This window comes from Chamaea fasciata, unplaced genomic scaffold (genome assembly GCF_029207755.1).
Source record: "Chamaea fasciata isolate MVZ Bird 193981 ecotype frontalis unplaced genomic scaffold, bChaFas1.0.hap1 SCAF_8, whole genome shotgun sequence".
Lineage (NCBI taxonomy): Eukaryota > Metazoa > Chordata > Aves > Passeriformes > Sylviidae > Chamaea > Chamaea fasciata.
In genome coordinates, this window is record NW_027094093.1 from 23,005,734 (window position 1) to 23,030,356 (window position 24,623).

The 24,623-nt window shown below is 37.5% G+C and overlaps 1 protein-coding gene across 2 annotated transcripts in view; it reads left to right on the plus strand.

Annotated features, from left to right (window-relative positions):
- LY75 (lymphocyte antigen 75) overlaps positions 1 to 24,623 on the plus strand; it is a 45,357-nt gene that overhangs the window by 14,024 nt on the left and 6,710 nt on the right. For both annotated transcript variants that reach the window (XM_066190080.1, XM_066190081.1), the window contains exons 13-30: positions 726 to 868; positions 6,379 to 6,460; positions 7,035 to 7,103; positions 8,507 to 8,630; positions 9,457 to 9,492; positions 9,774 to 9,949; positions 10,535 to 10,599; positions 11,429 to 11,505; positions 12,605 to 12,741; positions 13,751 to 13,856; positions 15,754 to 15,914; positions 16,302 to 16,431; positions 18,938 to 19,164; positions 20,845 to 21,013; positions 22,173 to 22,334; positions 23,244 to 23,366; positions 23,801 to 23,995; positions 24,356 to 24,576. In XM_066190080.1, coding sequence (XP_066046177.1) covers positions 726 to 868; positions 6,379 to 6,460; positions 7,035 to 7,103; positions 8,507 to 8,630; positions 9,457 to 9,492; positions 9,774 to 9,949; positions 10,535 to 10,599; positions 11,429 to 11,505; positions 12,605 to 12,741; positions 13,751 to 13,856; positions 15,754 to 15,914; positions 16,302 to 16,431; positions 18,938 to 19,164; positions 20,845 to 21,013; positions 22,173 to 22,334; positions 23,244 to 23,366; positions 23,801 to 23,995; positions 24,356 to 24,576 — 2,403 coding nt within the window. The remainder of the gene's footprint in view (positions 1 to 725; positions 869 to 6,378; positions 6,461 to 7,034; positions 7,104 to 8,506; positions 8,631 to 9,456; positions 9,493 to 9,773; positions 9,950 to 10,534; positions 10,600 to 11,428; positions 11,506 to 12,604; positions 12,742 to 13,750; positions 13,857 to 15,753; positions 15,915 to 16,301; positions 16,432 to 18,937; positions 19,165 to 20,844; positions 21,014 to 22,172; positions 22,335 to 23,243; positions 23,367 to 23,800; positions 23,996 to 24,355; positions 24,577 to 24,623) is intronic.

The following is a 24,623-nucleotide window of genomic DNA, read 5'->3' on the forward strand; positions in this document are numbered from 1 at the left end:
GCAATGAACTGTTTCTTGTTAACAGCTCATGTAGCAAAGTGGGGAAACCCAGCCTGAATAACAAGGGTGTGGGCAGGCATCTGGAAGGGATAGGTCTGTGCTGCTGTGCTGCATAGCTGTCCCATAGCTGATGGACATGACAGCTGGCCCTGGCAGATTCTCCACAACTGCTGTTGACCAAATGCAGCATGTCTGTGCAGAGAGATCCAGCTGATGGGAATTGTCTTGGACTGAAACCAAGGGGATCAAGTGGACGTGTTAGCTGAAGTGTGTAAGCCAAACCTGCACCTCAGATGTGTACGGGTAGCCAAGAGTGTGCCAAAAAACTTTCTTCATGCACAGCACTTAGGTGAGCTCAGTTTCAGTGAACATTAGGCTTTGTAGTTCACCATGAATTTGAAAGAAGAGCATCCCTTAAAACTTACAACTTGACTTGCAGTTATGGAATGAGCTGGCTGGTGGTTTCTAAAATCTTTCTGGTAAAGGAAAACAGAGAAAGTCTGTCATGTGGAATATGTTGAGTTTGAAACAAATCTTGTCAGCTAAACTTCAGAGTCTGGCTGTTGTCAAACAAACTTAAAGAAAAATTGTTAAAAAGTCAAGTTCTTTCCCTCTGGAAATACTAGTTACTAAATCTCAGGTGGTCATGTTTTAATAGAACAGGAGTGTTTTAAAAATCCTGCCTCACGTGTCATTTTCCACTCTGACATTTGGCTGTTGTGAAGTTCTTCCACAGTGAAAGAGTGCTGCGAACCAGGACCTGGGAAGAGGCAGAAAGGTTCTGTGAAGCCCTTGGAGGCCATCTGCCTAGTTTTAGCCACTCAGAAGAAATCAAGGCACTTCATTCTATCCTGAGAAAAATTATCAGGTAACAAACTAGCCAAATTTTGGCTTAAATTTTGATTCTGTAGTGGATCGCAAATGCTGCTGCTGACCCCAAATGGCAAATATGAGGTAGTGTGTGACAACTGTGTTTGCCACAGAACAGCTAGATGTGACATTTGAACTGCCTTGCTGGAAAATGTCAATGGAGTACTGCTTGGGCAAATATTTCCCATTGCTAGAGGCAGCACAGGAAGAGAAATTTATGTAATGGAAGATGCTCAAAGCAAATCTAAGCCTGTTGTTACAATACATTTTTCCTTCTCTGTGTTGAATTTTGGCACAGCTAGATGGTAAATGTACCTGTTCTTTACTGGTGCATTCTTTAGAGATGAGTTGTTATTTCAGTTTTTCAGATATGTCTAATTTTTATTCATGAAATGCTTCCTGACTAAAGTGGGTGCTAACTTTTGAAAATGTGAATAATGTAGTGTCCAGCAATCTGGTTGGCACAGATCCTATTTGGCATAGCTGCACTAACACTATATGGGCATTAGATGGGTGTGCTGAGTGCTCTGGTATCAACAGATTAAATGCTAAATAATTTATGAGTTTTAAGCTTTATTTTTAATCAAATGAACTGTCACTGCAAAGCTTTATTAGGCATTGGTGTGATGTCAGATCCTTGTGTAATATGTTTTTTTTGATTGACAGTTTGTTTTTTCAGAACTTTTGCCTGCTTAAACTCAAATGCTGCCAGTTATGTGATGTTAATTTTTTCATCAACAGACTAAATCAGGATTATTGCAGAAGCTGCCAGCACACAACACTGTGATTGAATTTTTAAACCTGATGACTGAAGAGGTGCCTTCTTGAGAAACCAATGAACTTTTTATAGAAGTGCACAAGTCATGAAAATTACTCAGTGTTTATGCTAATAAGAGACAAAACCAAACTTGTATGCTCTATATATAGATCATTTAGCTTGTGTAAAAGCCACTTGTGATTCCTTTGCTGAACTGGCTGAAGTCCCACAATAAAAATCAGTGCACAAATCATTTCTAGCTGCAGACCTTTTTCGATGGTTTTGCAATTAAAAATTTTGTTTTAGTGCACCTAATCTACTATGAAATGTTAATAGAGAAGTAACATTTTCCTACAAGTACTTGGGACTGCTTTTCAGCTTGCAGACTGTCTGGGGTATTAATTATATTTTCTGTTAGGGGTTTAATGGTGAAGACTTCTGTCTTTCCAGGACATCAGTTGACACACAATGCTCCTACATTTCCCACAGTTCAGAAATTTTGAACTTAGTCTGAAAGATGATAAGTCCCAGTATTTCAATATTACTCCACTAGAACCTAAAATGAGGGGCAATATATTGAGCCTGGTAGAAATTGACTCTGTAGTCAGTGTTGCAGTAACTGCTCATATCAAATACAACTGAAAAGTATTTTCTTCTGGGCTAATCCCTATTGGAGCACTTCAGAATATTCTGAACTGAAATACTGCATAGTTGATGTTGCCTAAGGTATTTTAAGTAATGTTTGTTTGGATAACATGATGAGTTGTTGAAGATAGTACGCTTTTAAATTACTCAGAGGTGTTGATTACAAAAAATATTTTCGAGGTCAAATGTCAAGGGTAGTTAATCTAAAAATCAAGCTCATTTGAGATAGGAAACCACGTGAATTATTTCACCAAGAGCAAATACTTTAGCTCACTGGGAGAAATCATGCTAAGGTGATATGTGATGTGATTAGCTGCTGGAGTGTGCTGGCATGCAGTTGGTTCGTATTTTCTGTATTTACTCAGTGCAAACTCCAACCTAAAGCATTCATTCAGTGCATTCATTTCAGCTTGGGGAAGGAGCCACACCTCGACGCTCTTGGTTTCAGGTTTTTTCCCCTTGCACTGTTCTCTGGTGACTCATTGAGAATTGTTTGTTTTTAAATGTTAGCAAGAGTCATTTTGGTTCACCAGGAAAAGGGCAGCTTGCCTAGTCCATTCTGTTCTGTACTCAGGTTCCACCTTGGAGTCAAATAAGAGCCAGAATTCCTCCAGCCAAGTCAGGCTATTGCCGTTGGAAAGGAAAATAAAATTTGCCTGCCAGCCTTCCCCTGTCTGGAAGAAATAGGAGATAACCTCTTTTGGCTTTAAGAGACACGATACAGGCAGAACAGATCCGGTTCAGTTACTTCTATTCTTTTTGGACTGCGTTTGTGAGCATTCTGCAGCTTATAGCTGGCAGCAGTGCTGGACACAGGAGGAGAAATAGCTTGGTCTGGTTGGAAGTAACATTCCTGCAAGGACACTTTACTGGAAAGATATCCAGCTTGCCTTTGATATGAACAGCTCTGCTGCTGTAATTGTTTTGAATCTAGAAAGTCTCAGAAACATTTGAGTTTGAAAGAAAAAAACACCTTAACAGAATGGCCAAAACAGTAATAAACCTGCGATGCAAGTTGATGTAATTGCATTAATTCAGCTTCTCTTTTCTTCCACTCAATCGCAGGTATCAGCAGGATGTGATGTAGCTAGTGTAGTAGCCTGTTACAGCAGGGAGAACAGGGTGGGCAGATGGGCTTCATGCAGAGTTTTAGGCCAGCACTGCCTAAGATGAAATAGTGTCTTAAATTGCACCATTAAGGAGTTGGCCCACATGTCTACCTTACCTCTTGTCAAGAACTAAGTTGACTTCCAAGCCCCAAAAACATCACTCAGGCTCTTAAGCTTGTGTTGAAGCTGTCATAAAGGACAGAGAAAATAATTTTCTATTTTGGCAGCTAGAATATGATTCAGAAAAATTACAGGATTATAGTCCCTTCACAATCTGAACTGTATTTATTCACTCCTGTAGTACTTGGACTTTTATGAATGTTTAGATCTGTGTAAAAGAAAAACGACCAGTATTCTGCAGGGATTGCTAGAGATTTAGGGTCTTTCAGTGTCAATCAGTGTGGAGTCCATTGTAAAGCAGAAATTGCATGTATGTTTTAGTTTAAATCTCAGGATACTTTAGGTTTTTAGAGACAGGTCCAGGAGTGTAGCTCAAAGAATACCCTGTCACTGATAAATCCATTTTGATATCAGTCCATGGGATGAATTTTAAATGCGTTGCAATGAGGAGATAGATACTTGAAGTACAGGCAAATTCCTTGCTGCAAGCTTAATTGCAGTAGAGTCTTAATTCATCTTTGTCTTAAATAGCTGGTGGAATTCTTTCCTGTGATGAGATGACAGTATAATTTCAGAGGGTTATCAGAAGGCTTTACTGAAGCTTAAAAGTACTGTCAAGTGTAGTGTAGCAATTACTAAATTACTCATGGTCATGTCTGAACAATTCCAAAAGAAGCAAAAGAGGTACATTATTGTGCAAGAGCCCAGTCAGCTGAAAAAAACATTGCTCTGTTTGCAGGCTAGTAATTGTAAATTGGGAGATGAGCTGGGGAAATTCTTGACCTGGCACACTTCTTGTTTTTAATTTATCTGTTATATTATAGCCAAATACAAATTGAAAGAGTTTGAAAAATTGCTCTAGAGCCTCAGGTAATTACTGCAAATAATTTGAAAATGAGTGTCTCAAACTTTCTTTTTAGTCAATATTCCTATGTGGTGATCAACTGCTTAAACTGCACTAGGTCTGTAGGTGACAATTAGGAGGGGATGTCTGTTTCTTAATTGGAAGAACAGCCACAAAAAAAATAAAGTCCTAAAGGCAAATAACCAAAAGTCACATAGCTGCTTGACCGCTGTGAATGTTTGTCTCACAGTTTTCCCTCTGCAGTAACATGGGGCTTTTAGGCTCTTTAAAGTCTCCTTAATTGTACCATTGAAGGACTAAAGATTGATCAGTATGATAAAATCACACTAGGGTGATCACACCATCTCACCAATATCAGAAAACTATTACTGGAGTTGAGAACAAAGAACAAAAGAATTAGATTTGTTGATGACTGATACTTTTCTTCCTAAAGGAAACTTTACCAAGTTTCCCTTATTGTTGCCCTTTTTGGGTTTCACATACTTAGCTCACATACCCTGGGTTAAGCTGTTTCTTAGTATACCATCAGTATTTTCAAACTGTTCAGAATCTTTGTGGTGATACATGTGGGAAGCTAGTGGCAAAGCCTGATTATGAGTCCGTCCCTTCAGGTAATTAAGTAATTTTCGTAAATTTTCCAAGTTCTGACTTCAAATAACTGAATTTGTCAGCACTACCTTCTGGGGAGCCTTTTACCTCTGCTGGTCAGATGTCTTTGTCCAGTCTTGAGCTTAAATTTATTTTTGAATCATGATTCCCTCAGATGTGATGTTCTTTTTGCTCAAATAGGTACTCTTCTTGCAGGCTTAGTTTCCTAAAATATTATAAAGAATAATTGTATCCTTTCCCTGACTAGAAGGAAAGACTAGAGAAGAAAATCCTTAATCCTTGTTAATAGCCTAAACTCTTATTTTCCTCCAATGTCCTGTGTTCCTTCTCTGTATTTGGTGCATCCTGTTGGGATAGTGGTCTGTGGGATACTGTTCTGCAGAAGCCCTGCAATGTGGCATCAATGCTTTACTGTTGCTGTCAGACCACCTTGATAAGAGTGCCTTTTCCACAGCTCTTTCACAGCAGCGTTTCATGTAGTCCATGATTTCACAGAAAACTCATGGTCTTTCTCCCCTCTGCTGCTTCCAGCTGATACTGTCATGCAGAGAACTGTCCATTGACTTTCTTGGGCAGGATAGTGGATTCGAGTGAGTTATCATAAAGTTCAGTACCCTGCACAAAAATTGAATCTTTGAGAATTTGCAGTACAAAACTAACCTTGCAGTTGGATTAGCACCTTTAACTTTGTTATAGCATCTTTAGATTCATAAGCAAAAGAGTATAGTAAAAGTTCATGCTGCAGATTTGACTATTTATGTTGTAAACCTGGGTTTTTTCAGGTAATTTTGTATCTTAGAACGTAACTGAAATTTAAGATTTAAATGTCTGCTGCTTTTGAAAAATGAGGAAGTAAAATCTAGGAAAAAACCGAGTTCTGACCAGACTAAAATTTCTACTGCCACTTGTTCAAGCAACCACTGAAGTCAGTAGTGTTAGGTGCTGATTTATGTCTGTGCCTCCTTTATGAGGGTGTGTAACTGAAATAGGTGCCCATGTTTAGTGTGTTTATACCACTTACAAAGTTAAGGGAAATATGCCAGTTCTTTGAGTAGAAGCTTTTGTGTGGTTTGAGGAAGAGTGTATTTGAGCTGATGGTATTTGAGAGATAGCCCAATGTGGGTAAGAGAAAGGGAGCTAAACCTTATAAACACTCTGTGTTTGATTCTGGAAGGAAAGTATAGATAAGAGACCATTTTATCAAGTGACAACTGATGAAGTGGTGATGCAGCCCCCAAAGTACCTGATTTAGTTAGTTTTCTGTACAAAAGAGGTCCTAGCCCTTGTGTCTATTTTCTCTTTGAACTGCTTGGTCCTTAATAATGCCATGCCATAGGTCAGTCTTCCTGTTAAATGAGCTGAACCATATGCTTGGCATAAGATTGTATCTTGGTTATTTACAGCAATGACAGATGGGTCTGGATTGGAATGAATAAGAGGAGTCCTGATTCTTTGGGAACCTGGCAATGGAGTGATAACAAACCTGTAAGTTAACTTTTAACCAGAAAATGTGACATACTGATTTGTTTCAACAAGGACTGAATTGAAAGTAAATTGATAAATATTTTAATTAAAATATGTCAGGTCTTTCAACAGATTAATAATTCATAAGAAGATTGTGCACTTAAGAGCTGCCATCCAAGCAGATTTCCAAATAAAAACATGTCTTAAACAAGGTTAGCCTGATTCCCAGCTCCATTATATTAAAATAATTACACAGAAATATAGTAGTAAACATCCAAGAACTGGTGGAGAGAACAAGGTGTCTTCCTGCCACAACAGAAGAGAGAGTTTATCAGCTCATATCCTCCTTAAGTCAGACTTCTCCAAAAGTATCTTCTTCACTGTAACTGTTTTATTTGTCTGAAATTGTGAGTTCTTCCCCCTCCTCCCCACAAAAACAGACATGGAGTCTCAAAACTGAAGGAGTAACTGCCATTCAACACGTATTTTAATAATAATAAACATAATGGGACTCCAGGTTTGAATGGTCATTTCTTGGGATTGCCACAGCAAAGCATCAAATGGTGATTCTTTCGCCCTGTCCATCATCCTGTAGGTAACCAGTGTTATGCCACTCGACTATCTGGAAGATGAGTATGATACAAGGGACTGTGCTGCATTAAAGGTTAGTTTCAAGGGTTTTAATAATGTGGCTTTTTACTTGGAAGTACTTGGAAAAAATACTTTTTTCCAGTTGTATAGTGAATTTAGGTTTAGATGTTTTCTTAGTATGGTGAGAAAGCTGTCGTGTTCCTTTTATTAATCTACACCTATTACAAACTTTCCCTTAATCAAATACTTTTTTATGAGCCAAATGCTGTGCTAATGATAACCTTTCATAGGACTTCTTTTGAACCTTTTAAACTACAAAATATTTTAGTAACAATGCTGTTCTGTATTGCATAATGCCATACTATGGATGTCTTGTATATTAGATACAATTCTTAAGGATGTGTCATGGAGTCTAAAACAAAAAAGCACAGAGAGCCCTACCAGTGCCTTTAAAAATCTGTATTAGTTTTTTAACTGCAGATTGAGAAAAAGTTTGAAACCTGAAGAAGGTGAATGCAGTAGCCAGGACGGAGCATGTGTTTATGTTTATTGTGTGTATTTCCTTGTTTACTTGTGGAATAGACTGTATGTGCTCTGTTGGTTTCTAATTTCAAATGTCAGACCTCAGCTTGATTCCTGATTAAACTCTTCAATACTTAATTTAGTCTTGATGGCATGAGTTTTAAAATAGCCTTTGATTTTTCTGAAATATCATCTGACTTTTTGCAGTACCTACCATCCCTTTTGACCTAAATAGAACCACCTCTGCTTTTAGGATTTTCTGGGGGAAAGAATGATTGCATCCCTTTCCTTCTGTTCACAGCAGTTTCCCTCATTCGCTTCTCTTATGTTTGTGTCCCCAGACTGAGAACCTGATAAGCATTGAGCTCTGAAAATTTTAGACAAAGGGCAGCGCTTTGAAGGGAATGCTGTGAATGTAGTAACTTTCCTCTCCTCCCTGCTAGTTATAGACATGTTATTTCAATAAATGAGAAAAATAATCTCCTTACTGGAGAGACCAGCAAGAGTGAAGTCAGTTCTTCAAGCTTGATTGTAAAAGTAATCTTCAATAAGAATGATTGTTTCTGTGCCAGTTCAGATGGTTTCTTCTATTCAGCAGAAATGAGAATCATTTCAGGGGAACAGGTTGCAATAGATAATTTAATAAGATGCATTGATGAGAAACTGGGCCCTGCAAAAACCCTAAGAAACATTATTTCTAGAAAAGACTTCAAAGACATTTTTATGTAGATTGACTTAAGCCATTTATGTAATTGCTTCACAGCATTAGCTGACATGGAGAGTTATATTTGAAGTTATGGCTGTATCTGCTCTTTTATTTGCAAAATGAATTGTGTGTCTAACAACACTGTAAATACACTGACTTTGCCAAAAGACTTTTTAAATACAGTTTAATTTTACATTTCAAAGGCCTACGCTGCCCTAGCTCAGTTCTCTGTTTCTACTTGTATGCAGACCTCACAGTTTTCACGGAGATCATTTTGGAGATTTTACTTCCATGAAGGCAGAGACCTGGAATTTTACTTCAGACCTTTTGATTGTGAAGCTAAGCTTGAATGGGTCTGCCAGATAACAAAAGGTAAACTGCAGTTACCTTTTATTCCTGTAAAGAGTTTAATACAATGAGTTGTAATTATTGCCTTATAACAGAAACTTTGCAAACAGTATTTTATTACTTCTCTCTGAACTGCTAAGAGGACAGTACATGAAATGTCTCACTGATGTCGCATGCAAACAGATGTACACTTAGATCAGAAATTGATCCTGAGGAGGATGCAGTATCACTGCTCTCGTATTCTTTCTAGTCCCATGAAGTAAGAAGTGGTTTCTTGTGCAGTGATATAAGCCACTGAGTTGCAGTATTTGTGGACTTGACTTAATCTTTCTTAGTGATATTAGTGATAACTAAATCACCTCAAGTATTTTGGGTGTACAGTTTGCTTCAACCTGAGGTGAACTAGCGTTTGGTAAAACTGGTGTACAAGCTCATCATAGTGAAACAGAGCAGTGGGAATACAAAAGAATAGCATGGCATATCTGCACAGATCCCTGCTTTTTCATGCAGTATGGAATGTAATCCTGTAGACTTTTACATTTGGGTTGTTGATTAAAAGGTGTCTTGGGATGAAACTTTCTTGTTGGGTTGAGGTACTGGTAGAAATAATACTTTGATGCTTGAGCGATTAAAGAACCACAGATGTGTAAGATCGAGGTGTGCAGTACTGCCATTAATTGTATATCAGCTTATTTTAAACTATTAAACCTGTGTATGATTTCATTCTCCTTTTTTTCATCATGAATACTGAGAAGTGTGAGTCCTAACCATCACTTTATTATTGCTGGCCACACCAGTTTTTTTTGTTAGAAGGTGAATTCAGTGACTATTCCTTTTTTTCTCTGGACAGGTAGCACGCCAAAGACACCAGAGTGGTATATACCAGGTAATTGGACTTCTTTTGTATTTTTCCACTAGTGTGTAGGGCTGTTTATACTCAATATCTTTTATTAGTTTTGTTACATTTTTTTGCTACTGCAATACCTGTTTCATACCAGAAAAGGTTATGACTGGTAGAATTTGGTAGAATTTGATTTTGAGAGAGTTCAAAATGCAAAGCATTGATTCTTCCCAGTGTCAGATTGAGATTTCTTAGTACATTCAGAAAAAGAAAAGACTTGTTTTTCAGAATTCATTTCTTACGCATGTGGTATTTCTTCTGTGTAGATGAAATTGGAATTCATGGAGCCCCGCTTGTTGTTGATGGAGCAGAGCTGTGGTTTGTACCAGATAAAAACCTGAGCTACCAGGAAGCTACTTTCTACTGTCAAAAAAATGATAGTGATTTAGCCTCTGTAGAGTCTTACCCAAAACTCAGGACAATACTATCTCAGATAGAAAAGGTAAGGGGGTGTAATCTCTTTTCACAGTTACTTTCCATTGCAGGAAAATCTACTTGCCAAGTTTTTCAATATGAGAAAATGTTAATCCTAATTTCTTTCTTTTTCCTGTTGGCCTCAATGGTTTTCAATTGTACTTAAAAGGAAAAGGTGGGATAAAAGAGAACTATTTTAATGGCAGTCTGGTAAAAGAATTTTTAAATTTAAGAGTAGGTTTAACAGCATTTAAAAAAGCAAAACTCTCTGAATGATGAAAAAGTGTCATAGCAGGACCACCACGCGAGCATCCCATTGTCTGCAAATATTTCATTAACTATTTTGCTGGTTCTTTGTTTTGTACACAGGACAACATACAGTTTTTCACCTTGTGAGAGGATTTAATTAGAAATGCATGATGGTCTGATAGGCTTTATTGAAAGGGGTTTGTGTTTTTCATGGCATGAAAATACATTCTTGTAAGGCATTTGAGAAAAACATGTCTTGTTTCAGTACCTCTGTGACTAATTTTGTCACACTGCTCTTTATTAGAGTCAGGAGCTCTTTCTATGTGGGTTGTAAAATACTGGGTTTTGTTCTTTACTTCCACAGTTATCAAACAGCGAACAGAAGTGGTGGCTGAAGTTTATTGATTATGGCTACAGCTATCATTCACCGTATGTAGAACTATTATGAGATGCTTTATTGTAAGCTTTATTTTGTGCTTTTTAGGAGTTGTCAACTAGAGTAATTCATAGTAATTTTATTGTAACTGATTTAATAATCCATTTCTTGTGTGTGGTATCAGAGCCTCTAGATTTTGCGCTGTTGGGCTTAGGCATCTTAGTCTTGTGTGAATCCTTGAAATGTGTGATGCTAGTAGCTAATGGATTCCCTTGATCTTTGAAATGCTTTTATGGGGTTTCAGACCATCTTCTACGCTCTGTTAACATTTGGAGAACTGACAAAAAAGTGCCCAGTCTATTGACTCTGAGGATTGTGGAATACCCAAGAGCAGGGAATGGGAAATTAGTTTAAGCCATCACTCTTCTAGTTAGTTAATGCCAGAGTCTTGGAAGGCTTTTTGTATAGCCTTGTAGAGTTGGGATGACTCACAGCAAATCTTGCATCATTCCCTTCTTGGCTGCAGAGAAGATTCCTTGGCTTCCTACAAGGAAAGTCCTTCACTTTCCAAAATACTATAGCAATGTGCTATTGTAAAAAGAAAACCAGGGCTATTTCCTCTTCCCTTGACTTGTCCTGACAGTGTGCTGTGGTTGCAGCATGGTGATAAATAACCTCATTCTGCACATCTCAACACAGTTAATTTGGGCATGGTATGTAACTGGTGAACCTACAACATATTTATTTCTAGCCTAGTTTGAGTAAAGCATCTAGAAAGAGTTAGTAGCCCAAATTTTTGTTTGCACTGACACTGTTGCTGTCAGAGTTTCTCCATGAAGGTCACATTGGATTTGAGATAAATTCTGAAATATTTATATCCAGTTTACAGTTATTTCCACGCTTCCATGATAGATTACTGAGAGATTGCTGGTATATTTCCAGAAAGAACTGGTATAGAGGTAAGGCTGTTTTTATTCTTTTCACTCCCCCTGCTATTGTTGTGTTTATTTGAAAAGCAAACAAGTAGTAATTACTGTTCTATACAAACTCTTCTTTTAAGTGCAAACTGATACCAAATTAGGAGTGAATGGCTTCTTAATGATAATCTGATTGACTGTTGAATCATTTATTACTTCCTCATGGTAGAAGCTGTGGTAATATTTCTTAATGATCAGAGGCAAATCTGAATACAAATGACCAATTTTTATGATAGTCACTCTTTTTGCAGCAGAAATTAATTAGGTAAACTCTGGTTTTAGTGGCTTTTTGTCTTTATGCTATGTATTCTGAGCTCTGGAGTTTGTCTGGGAGCTGTTAGTTAGAGAGGTTGACTATACTTGCAACCGTGTACATATCTGCGGACAGAAATTCCAGTAACTATTGGAGTAATGTAAGAGATAAAGTAATGAAAAAGCCACCTGGTGGTACTTGAAGCTTATTACTTAGTTTTTTCAACACTTATGTTGAGGAACTGTATAACCTTCAGAGAACAAGAAGCTCCTCCTGTCTTCTACCATTTCAAGCACATTTTCCCCATTATTCAGTTGTTTGCTGCTGAACTGTTTCCATCTCTGTTAGCCAAAATTGCTCTAGACTAGGAAGTCACTCAGTTTACGGCTGCAGGAGTCATGTAAAGCAGTGCAGGTCAGATGCTCTCCATGTAGATGTTAAAGGATTCCTTTGGGGTTTTTTTGACATTTAGGCATACCCTCTTGCCAGAATACAAGGTTATTCCTCATACACAAAATCTTTTTTCAATAATACTCTGTTTTCAAGTATTCTCTCTCACCTCTAAGAAATGTTAATACTGGAAATAAGAGTGACACTCTGGATCTTTAGGACTATTGTATAAATATATAAATGTATAAATACAAATGATTTATGCTGCATTTTGCTCTACTGCTATTTTTAATGCTTTCAATTGCATAGTAGTTCACTGTGGTTGCACCAAAAAGGGTTTCAATTCACATCGGTCTTTGTCGTGTCGAAAAGTATGGATAGCAATTGGAGTGTGATAGGCATTGCCATAACTGGTTTTTAAAACTTCTGTTTCTGCAGACTACCCAGTTAACTGTAATGTGAAACTGCCCTTCATCTGTGAAAAAAATAATGCCTCCTTACTAGAGAAACATGATCCCAGTTACCGCCCAGTCAGAGGAGGTTGCCCTAAAGGCTGGCACCATTTCCGGAATAAGGTACAGCAATAACACAGATTCACCATCCTTGCCTGTTCTTCATAGTCCAGTAAGCTGGAATGCCTTTCTAAAAGAAAGGAGGAGGTAGCCCCTCTGTTGAAGAATAGACTAGAAATGGGCTTTTGGAAACTAAGTGTAGTGATTAAAATAATCTACTCCCCTTTTGTCCCTTATTGAGGACTGATGGTTTCTTAAATTCAAAGCATTCATGTTCAGGTTGTTTTCCTTTGCCACCACCACACATTTAGGTCCAATAACATTGGTTGTATTGTCTAATCTTGAGCTTCTACTTTGAATGAAGAGAAGGATTAGAAAGGGAGCGGATAACACACATGGCCAGAAGCGTGTTGTGTCTCTTCTGGAGTAATCATAGGCAGGCAGCAAGTTGGCAGACACTGTTTCCTGAGTTGCCTTAATGACTAAACTTACTTAAGAATTAGTGAGCGGCTTTTAAGAATTAACCAACAAGTAAGAAGCCATAGTATTATTATTTCAGTACTACTTTTAAAACAGTCATCTAAAGCCTTAGTGAGACTCATTCCTGTTGTTTGCTCCACCATTATTCTTTATATGTGGATCAAATCTGCACATTACATTGTGCCAAGGTTTGCAAACTTACTTCACATCATTGCAGATTAGACCTTGGAGTTCCCATGTAGTTTTTCCCCAAAGGTAGCTTATTACAAGTTCCTGACCTGTACCATCTGACTGCAGAGTTCATGTGTGAGTTCACATTCCTAAAACAGTACATGATTCTGATGTAGCAAATAAGAATTACTGATTATGAATGAGGAGTTAGGGGGATCATTTTATATTTAGCTACTCTGCTGAACTGAATAAATGCTTGCAGCTAGTATCAGGTCCCTTGTTTTCTGCAAAAAATAGTTTTATGTTATTGTAGGAAATGAAAAGTGAGCTTTTGAGGGTGGTTTAAGAACCTTTACATATTGATTTATGTCTTAGGCAGAATGGTATGCTGAAAATAATTTTAATTATATTTATTTTGCAGTGTTTTCTAAGGATGAAACCCGAACATTTAACATTTAATGCAGCTAATGAAAAGTGTGTAACTTTTGGAGGCTCTCTTCCATCCATCTCAGATCAAGCTGACCAAGGTACGGAAGAGAACTGGGGGCACTTTAATATGCAGCTTCTCTTCCAGACTCAGAATAGTTCTGCTTAACAACTTGAGCATAAATTACTTGGTTATCCACAGGCGTACTAGGAGCATTCTAAAAATCCAGGACTGGTTAAAAATGTATTGTCTGTTGTTTTCATCTCTGGAAACATAACATGGAAATGCAGTTAGCAGACATTTGAACCAGTTTGAAGAGCAGCTTCTCTCTATGATCTTAAGCTGTTACAAAAAGAAAAATGTTGCAAAACCTTGCACTGAGAGTTGAGCATAAAACGGTCATCACTGAATGAAGAATTGTTTGGCTTTGCAAGCTAAAACATAGCTGAGACTGTAGACTTTGCACTGTAAAAGAAACGCTGTAGAAGCTGCTTCCAATAGAAGCTCAGCTGGGTGTGTGTGTGAGGTGGCAAATACAATGCCAGCTGGAGCACAGGACCCTTTGTTTCTGCATGTGCAGAGCAGTTTAATGTGGCAGTGTTTCCAAACTGACCCCCTTGTGAGCTCTTCAGGACACTGATGAGAGGGTGGAAAGCAGGAGGACTGGAAAACAGAACCGTTTCACCTAAATCAACTAAAGTCAATGAGAGAAATACAGTGAGGAAGAAATGGGTTCACATTGGCTGCAAGTGATGTTCTGCAATAAACTGCTGAATGATATGGCTGAATTTGCAACTATATTCCTGTCAATAATTAAGAGTTCTCTGAGGGTGTATCTGAAGTAACTCAGTTGAATTCTGCAGTGCCCACAGTGCAAATTTTCTTTATAAGCAAATAACCTCTTACCAAATAAAATATGATAAGTAGACTAGAGAAGTCAAGAGTGTACCTGCAGGCAGCAGCTTAATGGTATTTTTTTTACTGCTGTTATTGGGGAGGAATAGGGCTATATGCAGGAACATACATGTCTCAGGCCTGTGTGTTTTTGTATGCATTTAAGGTTGGAAAAGCACAGCCATTCTGAAATGTTACATAGCAGAATCCCTTTTGTGATTTGGTGCATTTAAAAATGTTTGTTGTTGTGTCTTGCTTGTTTTTCTTTTCTTTATGTGTTGGAGACCACCTGTATGGAAAGAAGACACAGTTGTCTTAAAATGTACTTTTCTGTGGGCTACCTCTACTCCTCTTGGGCTAGCCCTGGTGTGCAAATCTACAATGGCTTTGTCTCGTTCAGAAAAGAGGCTGTGGCTAGTCTGGCATGTGACCAATAACTGAAACATCTCAGCAGTAGCTAATTACATAACTTTGATTTGTCTTCCTAACTAGTCAAGTTTAGTGAATGCCTTTGATACCTGAAGGGTTACCAAAGCCCATTGTTTCTTGCCAGAATGCTCACTAAAAAGGGTATGATTTAAGGTTTACCTGGCTGAATTTTTTTTCAGCTAAATCTGACTTCCTTTGACCTGTCCTGCTTTCTGTGATGGTGGGGTGGACAAACTCTGCCAGAATCCAAAAAATGTTCTGATTTATGTTATGTAAAAGAGAAATATGAGAGATGAGGCTTCCTCCATCAATTCAGAAAGGGCAGCAGGCAGTAGAAGATCTTGCAGGCTTCTGGAAAAACAGCTTCTTAAATTTATGTGTAAGTAAAAGACTCCAAATTAGTGGGCAGAGGAACAGGTTAAATCCTCTACCTTCTCCTCAGCTCAGAATTTGAAGGACAAATACCAATAGCCTGCTTCTTTCAGATAAAATCAATATGAAAGGTGATATCATATGGAAGGAAGGGATGATAAGCATTCAGCAGTCATGAAAGGCTGGAAAAACTAAATTAACTAAAAAAGGATTGCAGTGTCTTATTTATGGGAAGTATTCTTTCAGATGTTAACTGTTGTTTTCCTAACCACAATATGTACATTTACTGTTCTGTCCAACAGATTATATAACATCCTTGCTTCCTGGCCTGCCAAAAGATATTTGGATTGGTTTACAGTTCCTGTTCAGTACAAGGGAAAACAAATGGATAGATGAGAGTAGACTGTTGTATAGTAACTTTCACCCACTCCTGACCGGAAGATTAAGGAAAATTCCACTGGATGTAAGTTCTGACTTTTGACTTCTCTTACCTATTGAGTAATGAAATTTGAAATGTTGTATCAACACCCCCCCCCCCCCCCCCCCAATGCAACAGACCAAAATTCCCCAGTTAGTCATTTTAATTGGCCAACGGAGTGGCTGACAGTGCTGGGATTCTATTTACCTTTACTTGGATGACAACTTCTGAAGTGTGTTTAGCTTAGGAAAACTTTCTGGGTCCAGGCACCTGGTAGTGTTTGTAAAATAGGTAAGCTGTATTGCACCACTCCTTTGAAACTTCTCAAACAAGTTCAGACAGCTGGGGTTCTCCTAGACTCATGTTACTTCACCTCTACACAAATATGTTTATACCTTATTTGAGTCTGATAAGGATATTTCTGTTTCTTAGCTTTTTGATGAAGAATTTAACAATCAGTGCGGTGTAATCCTCAATGATCCCAAATCACAGTATGTTGGAACATGGAATTTCACTGCTTGTGCTGACAGGCACTTCTTGGGTATATGCCAGCGGTCTGTAGGTAAGTCTGAAGAGTCAAAATGAATTGCAGCCGGAGTTTAAACTTAAGGTGCATGTGCCAGGAGATTTCAATGCATGTAAATGATTTCTGTTGAAGAGCAGGATTCTTGTAGAGACTAGGCAGGTAAATTTTAGAAAAGCAGAGTGTAGAGGAGTGGGTGTTTGGGTTGGGAGGGACCTCAGCAGGTTGTAAGATCAGTTGTGAGTCCAAGTTTTCTCAGGTTTTATCATTGGGAAAAAGATGATTCATCTTCATTGAAAATCTTGGCATGATTGTGATTTGCAGAATTTCTTGAGATGGTAATCATCTGGGCCCTGTTTTGTCAGCCATTCAGAATTTTCCCTGTTGTTTTTCAGAGCCCAGTTCAGGGAGAATCTGTTTTCCTGAGAGACTTTGTGCGGTTTCAGTGGAATTATACTTTAGCAGATGGGTCTTTAATGTTCTGTGGGTATAGAGGTCATGTACACCGAGGGGTGGAACAAGTGACTCCTTTTTCCTTTTCAGAACTGTGGAAGTGGCGAAGCCCTAGGAAGGAATCTCACAATATTTATATCCTCCTTAAATACATCCTCTCTCTTTGAGTTCTTTGAGAATATAAAGTATCATAGACTCTGAATGTTGAAGTTGGTCACTCCCCAGAGCAAACGAGAGTTGGTGTGAGTGGGATTTTTTAATCTGAACTAAAAATAATATTCAGATGTACCCATGTGGGTTGGCCAAGACCAATTACTGGAATAAGATCAAACACATATAGTTATTATGTGCATTTAATTACTGCTATGGGCTAATGTTCAGCATACCCACTTCTGAGTAGGTTCCTTTATATAAATAATCCTTTTAAGTGATGAACATGCTATCTTCTAAAAAAAATCAAACACAAAGAAACCTAGGTGTACAAAGCTCCCAAGCCTACGCCCACCTTCCTCATTCTCAAATAGGCTGAGATTTCTACCTCCCACCTCCCCACCTCCATTTAACATACAAAATCTTCTTTACTCAGTGCCAAATACTCCAGAAATTTTAAGTGTTAAGATTAGAAGTCTGGATGGAAAATATGTCATAAAAATGCTAACAGGAGACTTATGAATTGGAGGATGACAATGTATCTGTTTATATCAATCTCTTATTAGTCTGGCGTGTCTAAATACTCAACACTTCTTTGCCACAGCTGTAGAAGGTGTAATGAGAAAGGTTTTTGGACTAACAGAGAATGTGTCCTGCTATGGTCTGGTCTTGTACCGTGTTAGGGATCTAAGGATAGTTTGAGTTGGGAGGGACATCAGCAGGCTGTAGGGTCAGTTGTGAGAGGGTCCAAGTTGTCTAGGGCTTTATCATCAGGGAAAAGATGATTTATCTTCATTGGAAATCTTGGCATGGTTGTGATTTGCAGAATTTCTTGAGATGGTAATCATCAGCAATTGTTTTTTCAGAAATGAACATTTTACTTACTGCCTTGTTTCCAATTTGGTACCCTTTGATGTGTGACAGCACCCTGGGTTCCATGGTTCTCTTTTGTAGCTGTTTACTAAGTGAAAGCATTTGGCAGCAGACAGAAACCACTTGAAACAATCTGTTTGAGCCTTGTCAGTTTTCTGATCTATTGAAAGCTGTAAATATCAAATTAATACTGTGTTTCTGTCGTCTTGTGTTTTGGAAAATGGCCCTGTCAGCCTATCAATCAGCCATTTATATACTGTTATTTGTAGAGTGATGCCTCCCCTCACCCCTTGGAGCCTTTTTTCTACTTTGAATTTATTTTTGGTTGTGTATAAAGCTTTTGGGGTTACCATTTGTATGCTTAGCCTTACCACTCACAGGAGTATTTGCATTTTCTATTAACTGCAGTAGCTATGCATCACTGAGCTGTGTGCCTTCAGGTGTGGTGCTGGTAGCTGTGATAACACTCCACGCTCTGAGCACAAATAGTGAATTACATCCCTCCCTATGCTGGCTGGATTTTCTGCAGTTAGTTAAGTGGAGGTGAAAACAGTTCTGACTGTATTCATGGATGGCAGTAAGGAGTTCTGGGACTGTGCTGTACCAAGATCTGCACAGACAGGTTCTGTGGCCCATTAGGTTTGCTAAGTATAAATCTACAGGCTCCACAGAGATAAATGAGTCAAGTTTAGCTGTTGCTATATTACAGCAGAGAGCACTTGCTCTTTTGCATTTGTGTATAATTAAAGTTATAGAATATGTTTTTAATTCAATAAATTATTTAGCAGTTAGTTAAAAATAACATATAAAGTGATGTGAACCTAAGTTGAGAAAAGATATTTAATAGTACATTGGCCGAAAATAATAATTTTTTAATATATATTTTTCTATCTAAGGTATCAAAGATGTTTGCTTCTGACTATAATTATCTGCATAAGCTACTGTCTAAGATTTTTTTTTTCCCAAGTGTAGTCAAACTGGTTTTTCTGATCGTTACAGAGACATTGGGAATTTAAAATATATTACGGTATTTAACTACCTAATTACTGGATTTTTTTCTTGTGTATAGGAACTGCTGATAACGAGACAGAGCAAGTCATTAATGAAACATTGAGCTATCAAAATGTTCAATACATGTTAATTCTCAAGAATTTGTCCTGGAATGATGCAATGGCTGCATGCATAAATAACAAGATGCAGCTGGTTAGCATCACAGATCAGTTCCAGCAGGCTTTTCTTGCTGTTCAGGCTGCTCTTCATAATTACCCACTCTGGACTGGACTCTTCAGCAGAGATGTAAGTTTTGTTTTTTCTTCAGACTGTGGTTTAAGGTAATTTTTACAGTTCTGTAAAACAAAACCTGAGTTAAAGAAATGCAATGACAAATCATTTTCTGGGCTAACTCTTTTCATTTAGGGATAACCGTCTGAAGTGTCTCAAGATAAATGTTTTAAACCTTCAGTTCTCCAAGTTACATATTCTTGAACTCCGCTGGATGAATTGATGATGATGATGATGATGATGATAAAATTCATTTAAAAGACTGATGATGAAGGAATATGTTGTAGGGTGACAGCAGCATAGATTACTGAGTCATCTCTTTTGTTAACAAATGAGTAATGAGTGTTGCCATTTAATATCATCACCACTGTTTATAGTACCACTCTAGAAAGATGACCCAAAAATCTGTTTTGGAAGGGAGAAACTAGAAGTGGCAAATAAATTTCAGAATGAATCATTGAATACTTGTGGAGATATATTTCTGAGGTTTAACTTAGATTCTGTTGTTACTTCATGTTACTTGTTTTGAGTTCCCATGTTTTGAGTTTGAGGGAAGCATCTCTGAAACAGGTTGGTGGGTTTTTCTTTCTCCCTATGGTTTTTTTTGGTCAAAAAAAATTTGAAATAATGGAGGAAGTGCTGCTTTTTGTCTTTATTAGCTGGAGGACCTCTTGAAAATCTTTATTGTCTCGGCTGTTAATGGGATGGCTTAGACTTGCTGTCAAGGTTTATTTTTTTTTGTCAAGCACTTAAGTCTAGAGATAAATGCAAGAAAAAAGTTAGAGGTGCCTTACCTACAAAGTATGGTCATGCTCACTCGGCACTGGGGTGTTATGTTTTCCTGTTGTCAGTTCTGGGCTACTGAATAATTTAGCAAAGTAGGGGAAAACAGAAGTTGGAGTATATACTTCATGGAAAATATTTTTAAATTTTTAAGGGAAATAACCATTTAATCTTAGTGAAAATGGGGGAACCAGACAACGTATTTTCCTGTCTTTTGTGATGTTTTTATCTGTACGTGATGATCAAGTGATTCATTTTGGGCACAATTAAAATGTCACATGAAAGGAAATTATAATGCAACTGGTCAACAGAACTTGTTACTCCATTGCTGAAATCAGACACAAAAGAAAGATACAAGATAAATTACACAACAGTACTGGGATTTCCCAAAAACTTTCAAATGTAAGATTTTTAAAGGATAGCATGCTGCTTGTATGTGGATTTTTTATTCCTTCATCCTTCAGGACAGGAACACATCTGATATATTAAATCAATTAAGTATTTAATAGATTACTTTCAACTCAATATGTAGTAACTGAGACTGGACTTTGATCTCAGTTATTACCAGTTTTCCAAGACCAGGAGATTATATCCACCATTGCTTTGCAGATGCAAGTGGTGCAATTTGGACATCCCATGGCTAGGCCTTTCTCCCTAAGTACAGTAGTGAAACGTCACCTTTGGATAGTTTGCCATTCAGCTAATTTGTATTTTTGCAACTGCAGAACTTAAAATAACAAAGCTTGTTATATTGTGAGGAGGAAATCAGCTCATGAGGGCAGTGGAACAATTACAGTTTTCATCAGAGACACTGAAAATGTTTAGCCAGTGTAAATATATTATCATATAATTTTCCGCACCTTACATTGTTTTTACTATGTAAGCTCGTCCCTTTTGCTTAAATCATGCTAGGGTGGAAAACATTATGGCTGGCTGGATGGGAAACATGTGAGTTTCAGTCGCTGGTCTGAAGATGTAGAAGAAATAAGTGAAGAATGTGTGTTTTTGGATACTGATGGCTTCTGGAGAACTTCTGACTGTTCCTCTGAAAATCGAGGTGCTATTTGCTATGCATCAGAAGGTATGTATGCTACCATAATTTTTATAAAAATTTACTCTTATTTTGTTATGAAATGTATTCAGTGTTTCCAGCTTGTAACTTCAAAATTAGAACTTTTTAAAACGTACATTTCCTCTGATTTCTATGCCATTAAAAAAAAAACCAACAAACTGGCTTCAAAAACAGGGGTCATGTACCTGTTCGTCTTAATCTAATTGTACCTTAGAAACAAATTCTTCATGAATGCATTGGGTCAGTACCCTTATGGCCAACTGATTCTATCTTTACATTGCTTCTCTAAGAGTGTTGCATACTAATCTCTCCCACTTGCCTGTGGGAGAAGATAAAAATATCTGTACTGTTTACATCTTAATATTGAGACCTCCTGAAATCTGTTCAGACATGGAATTCTTCTACAGGGAGAAGATACATGACTATATGGAAAAGAAGGGTAGAAGGTGGACACTGAATTGAAAATTAACATTATCTGAAGTTCACAAAACCCTTCTAAATATCTACTGATTATAACAAGACAGGGATATAGTAGGATGGAGTTTTTTATTTCCAGGGAAGAGCTGTGCTAGTTGTGTATCCTTCAGAAGAAGATTTTTCTAATAGATCATGATGGACTTCTTTCCTATGAGACCATTATGATTTGTTTTGGTTTTATTCTGTGAAGAGACACAAGCCATTGTACATCCTGAGACACAGTAAAATGTGGTGTTACAACATCATTAACTGTTTAGTGCTTACAAGCCAGGGAATTGCAGGAAGAGTCCTTCTCATTCCTCAAGTATTACATAAAGCCATAGAACTAAGATGTGTTGATCGCTGTGAAGTGGCTTATTTATTACAGTGATCTGCCTTGCACAAGAGGCAGTAAGAGCTTTTAGTTATTGGCCTACACTTAGCACTTTTATGTAGGGATTTTATTTTTAAACCTATTTAAAATAACTGGGAAAACTGGCAAGTATCTGTATTCTTTAGAAGAGCTTACTGCTGATTTTGTTACTTTAAAAAATCACCATCATGAGGAAACTGAAAACAACAAATTTAATGGATGACAACTTAATTTGTCTTACATGTTTTTTTAACTGGTACCTGAAAGTGGTTTGTGGGGTGCCAGGTCTGGTGGTGTTATTAGTAATTCATTACCTGATGTTGTCTTGTCTTTTTTTAGAAAAGACTGAAAAAGAACAAGTTACACAAGTGAAGTGCCCACATAAGATCAAAAATACACCCTGGATATCATTTAGAAACAATTGTTACACTTTTATGATAACAAAAAATAGATGGAGAGAACTGAAGCCTCATGAAGCTCATCATTTATGTAGGAACATGAGTAAGTACTTTGTCATACTGCAGGTATTTATGGACTTAGATCAGCGTGAGGGAGATAAGTGTTAGATCTGAGTCACTGTCTTACAGTGACAGACAGCAGAGTGAATGTTGAGAAGGGCTGTAGCAGTAATGCAGTAATGTTGCACTGCCTGATGCTGTTTGCTCTTGCACTACCCTGATAAAAAGTGTCAGAGCATGGATGGGAGAGTTGAAGAAACAGGCAGCTTGGAACTACTGAATTCTGAGATCTCTGAAATATGGCAAGGTTTTTGTGTTTGGTTGGGGTTTTTGTTATAAGATGCCCATTTTAAATAGTTTGGGTAATTGTTATACCCTTGGCAACATTTTGGCTTAGTTACATTTACTTCCTGGTTTCCTGCTGCCTCCGGCTTTGCTGTGTGGAACACTTAGGTAAACAAAGTAAATAGAAAAGCACATGGACGTTTTCTGGCCATCCTGAATGATGTATAACCTTAGAAACAGCTTTCCTCTTGTATTAAACCTTCAGAGATTAGTCTTTCCAAAAAAAAAAAATTTAACTGATTTCAATTCAGTCTTTTTCTTCATACTGTTTCTCTATGAAGGCAGTTCAAGCAAATCATGAAAGTTTGCTGGTATTATGTTCTATGCAGAGAATTTTTACTACATACAGCTTGTAGTGACAGTAGGACCCACAAATATCTCTGAAGCTGAAATCTTTCACTTATCCAGAAAACCAGGGGTAGTACAATGGATAATACATTTAAAAATGAGTTTTGCACTGTTCAGTTAGTTATGTTATAAAGATCTGGCCTTTATAGATATTAACCTATCTGTAATAATTGTTAACAGTAATAGAAAAAGAATGTTTATTTTTTTTTACTTAAAGGTGAATTTATAAGGAAGTAATGTAAAAAATTTTTCTCAACAGACCCAGAAGCATTTGTTCTGAGTGTTCGAGATGAAGAGGAGAATAACTTTGTTACTGAGCAGCTTCATTCTTTCAGTGGTCTGGCTGTGTGGGTCTGGCTGGGTGTGATTTATGATGACAGTGGTAAGATTTAAGAGTTTGGGTTTTTTCTGATTAACTGGATTGGAGACAAAATTTGCAGCATTAAGTACATGTTTTTTGCATGTTTCACTTTATAACTAAAGTCAAAGTGAATGCAAACCTGTAACAATGATTTATATTTGTACTTACCTTCTAGAAGAAAATAACCTGACATGCTCTCTGTTTGAGTGATAATTAGATCCAATATGTTCTGTTCAGTCTGAATTTGATTTCCCTGCAAAGCAGGACTTAAAGTGGCCAGGATGAGTAATGCTAACATATTTAGCATTGGATATGGAACTGATTTAGAGTAACTTGCAGTATCCCAGCATTTTTTCCAAAGTGAACATCTGTTAATATCATTAATATATTCAAAGTTAAATGGTATTTGTAGACACAATGTCAATGGTTTAATAAATATGCAATGTTTTCCACAGATAAAGTTCTCAAGTGGTATGATGAAACTCATCTGACTTACAATAACTGGAGGCTGGGAAGACCTGTCATAAAGAAGAACAGTTTCTTTGCTGGTGTAAATCTTGATGGGTTTTGGGATATTTATAATTATTCTCAAAGTTGGCATGCTAATCACTACAACATGTACAGTATTCTCGCCTGTAAAATCGAAAGGGGTGAGTAGTACTGTAGTGTTGGATGAGGGTAATAATTTAAATACTGGCTCCTGCTGAATAAGGCTTTGGTTTTGCTCCTAGTGAAATACATGGCACAGCTGTCATGAGCATCTGGGGTCATCTGATCAGTCTGCATCACTGCTGTAATACTCTGATCAGGAGAAGTGTGTTTGCTGTGCTCATCCAGCAACTGCTGAACTCAGTGTTCCAAGTAGCAAAAGTAAACTTGATGGAAGTGGCTGGTACTGAGCACTTTAAAGCTTGAGCTACACTGATACAGATGGATTTTAATGCTTTCTGTATTTTTCCTAGTGACATGAAAGAAATGCACATAACTTATCTTCTTATTCTTTGAAATAGGACACCAACAGCACAAGCCTCCATTGCCCAACAGTATTCCACATGGAAACAGAACATACAGGATCCTTCAGAAAAAATTAACGTGGTATGAGGCATTGAGATTGTGCCAAGAAAATAACAGTGATTTAGCAAGTGTACACAGTGAATCAGAACAGTTATTTCTAGAAGATATTGTCAAACAGGATGGTTATCCTCTGTGGCTTGGGTTGTCAATTCATGATGTGAGTATATACTGTTGGGGACGTCAGTAACAGATCTGTAAATAATA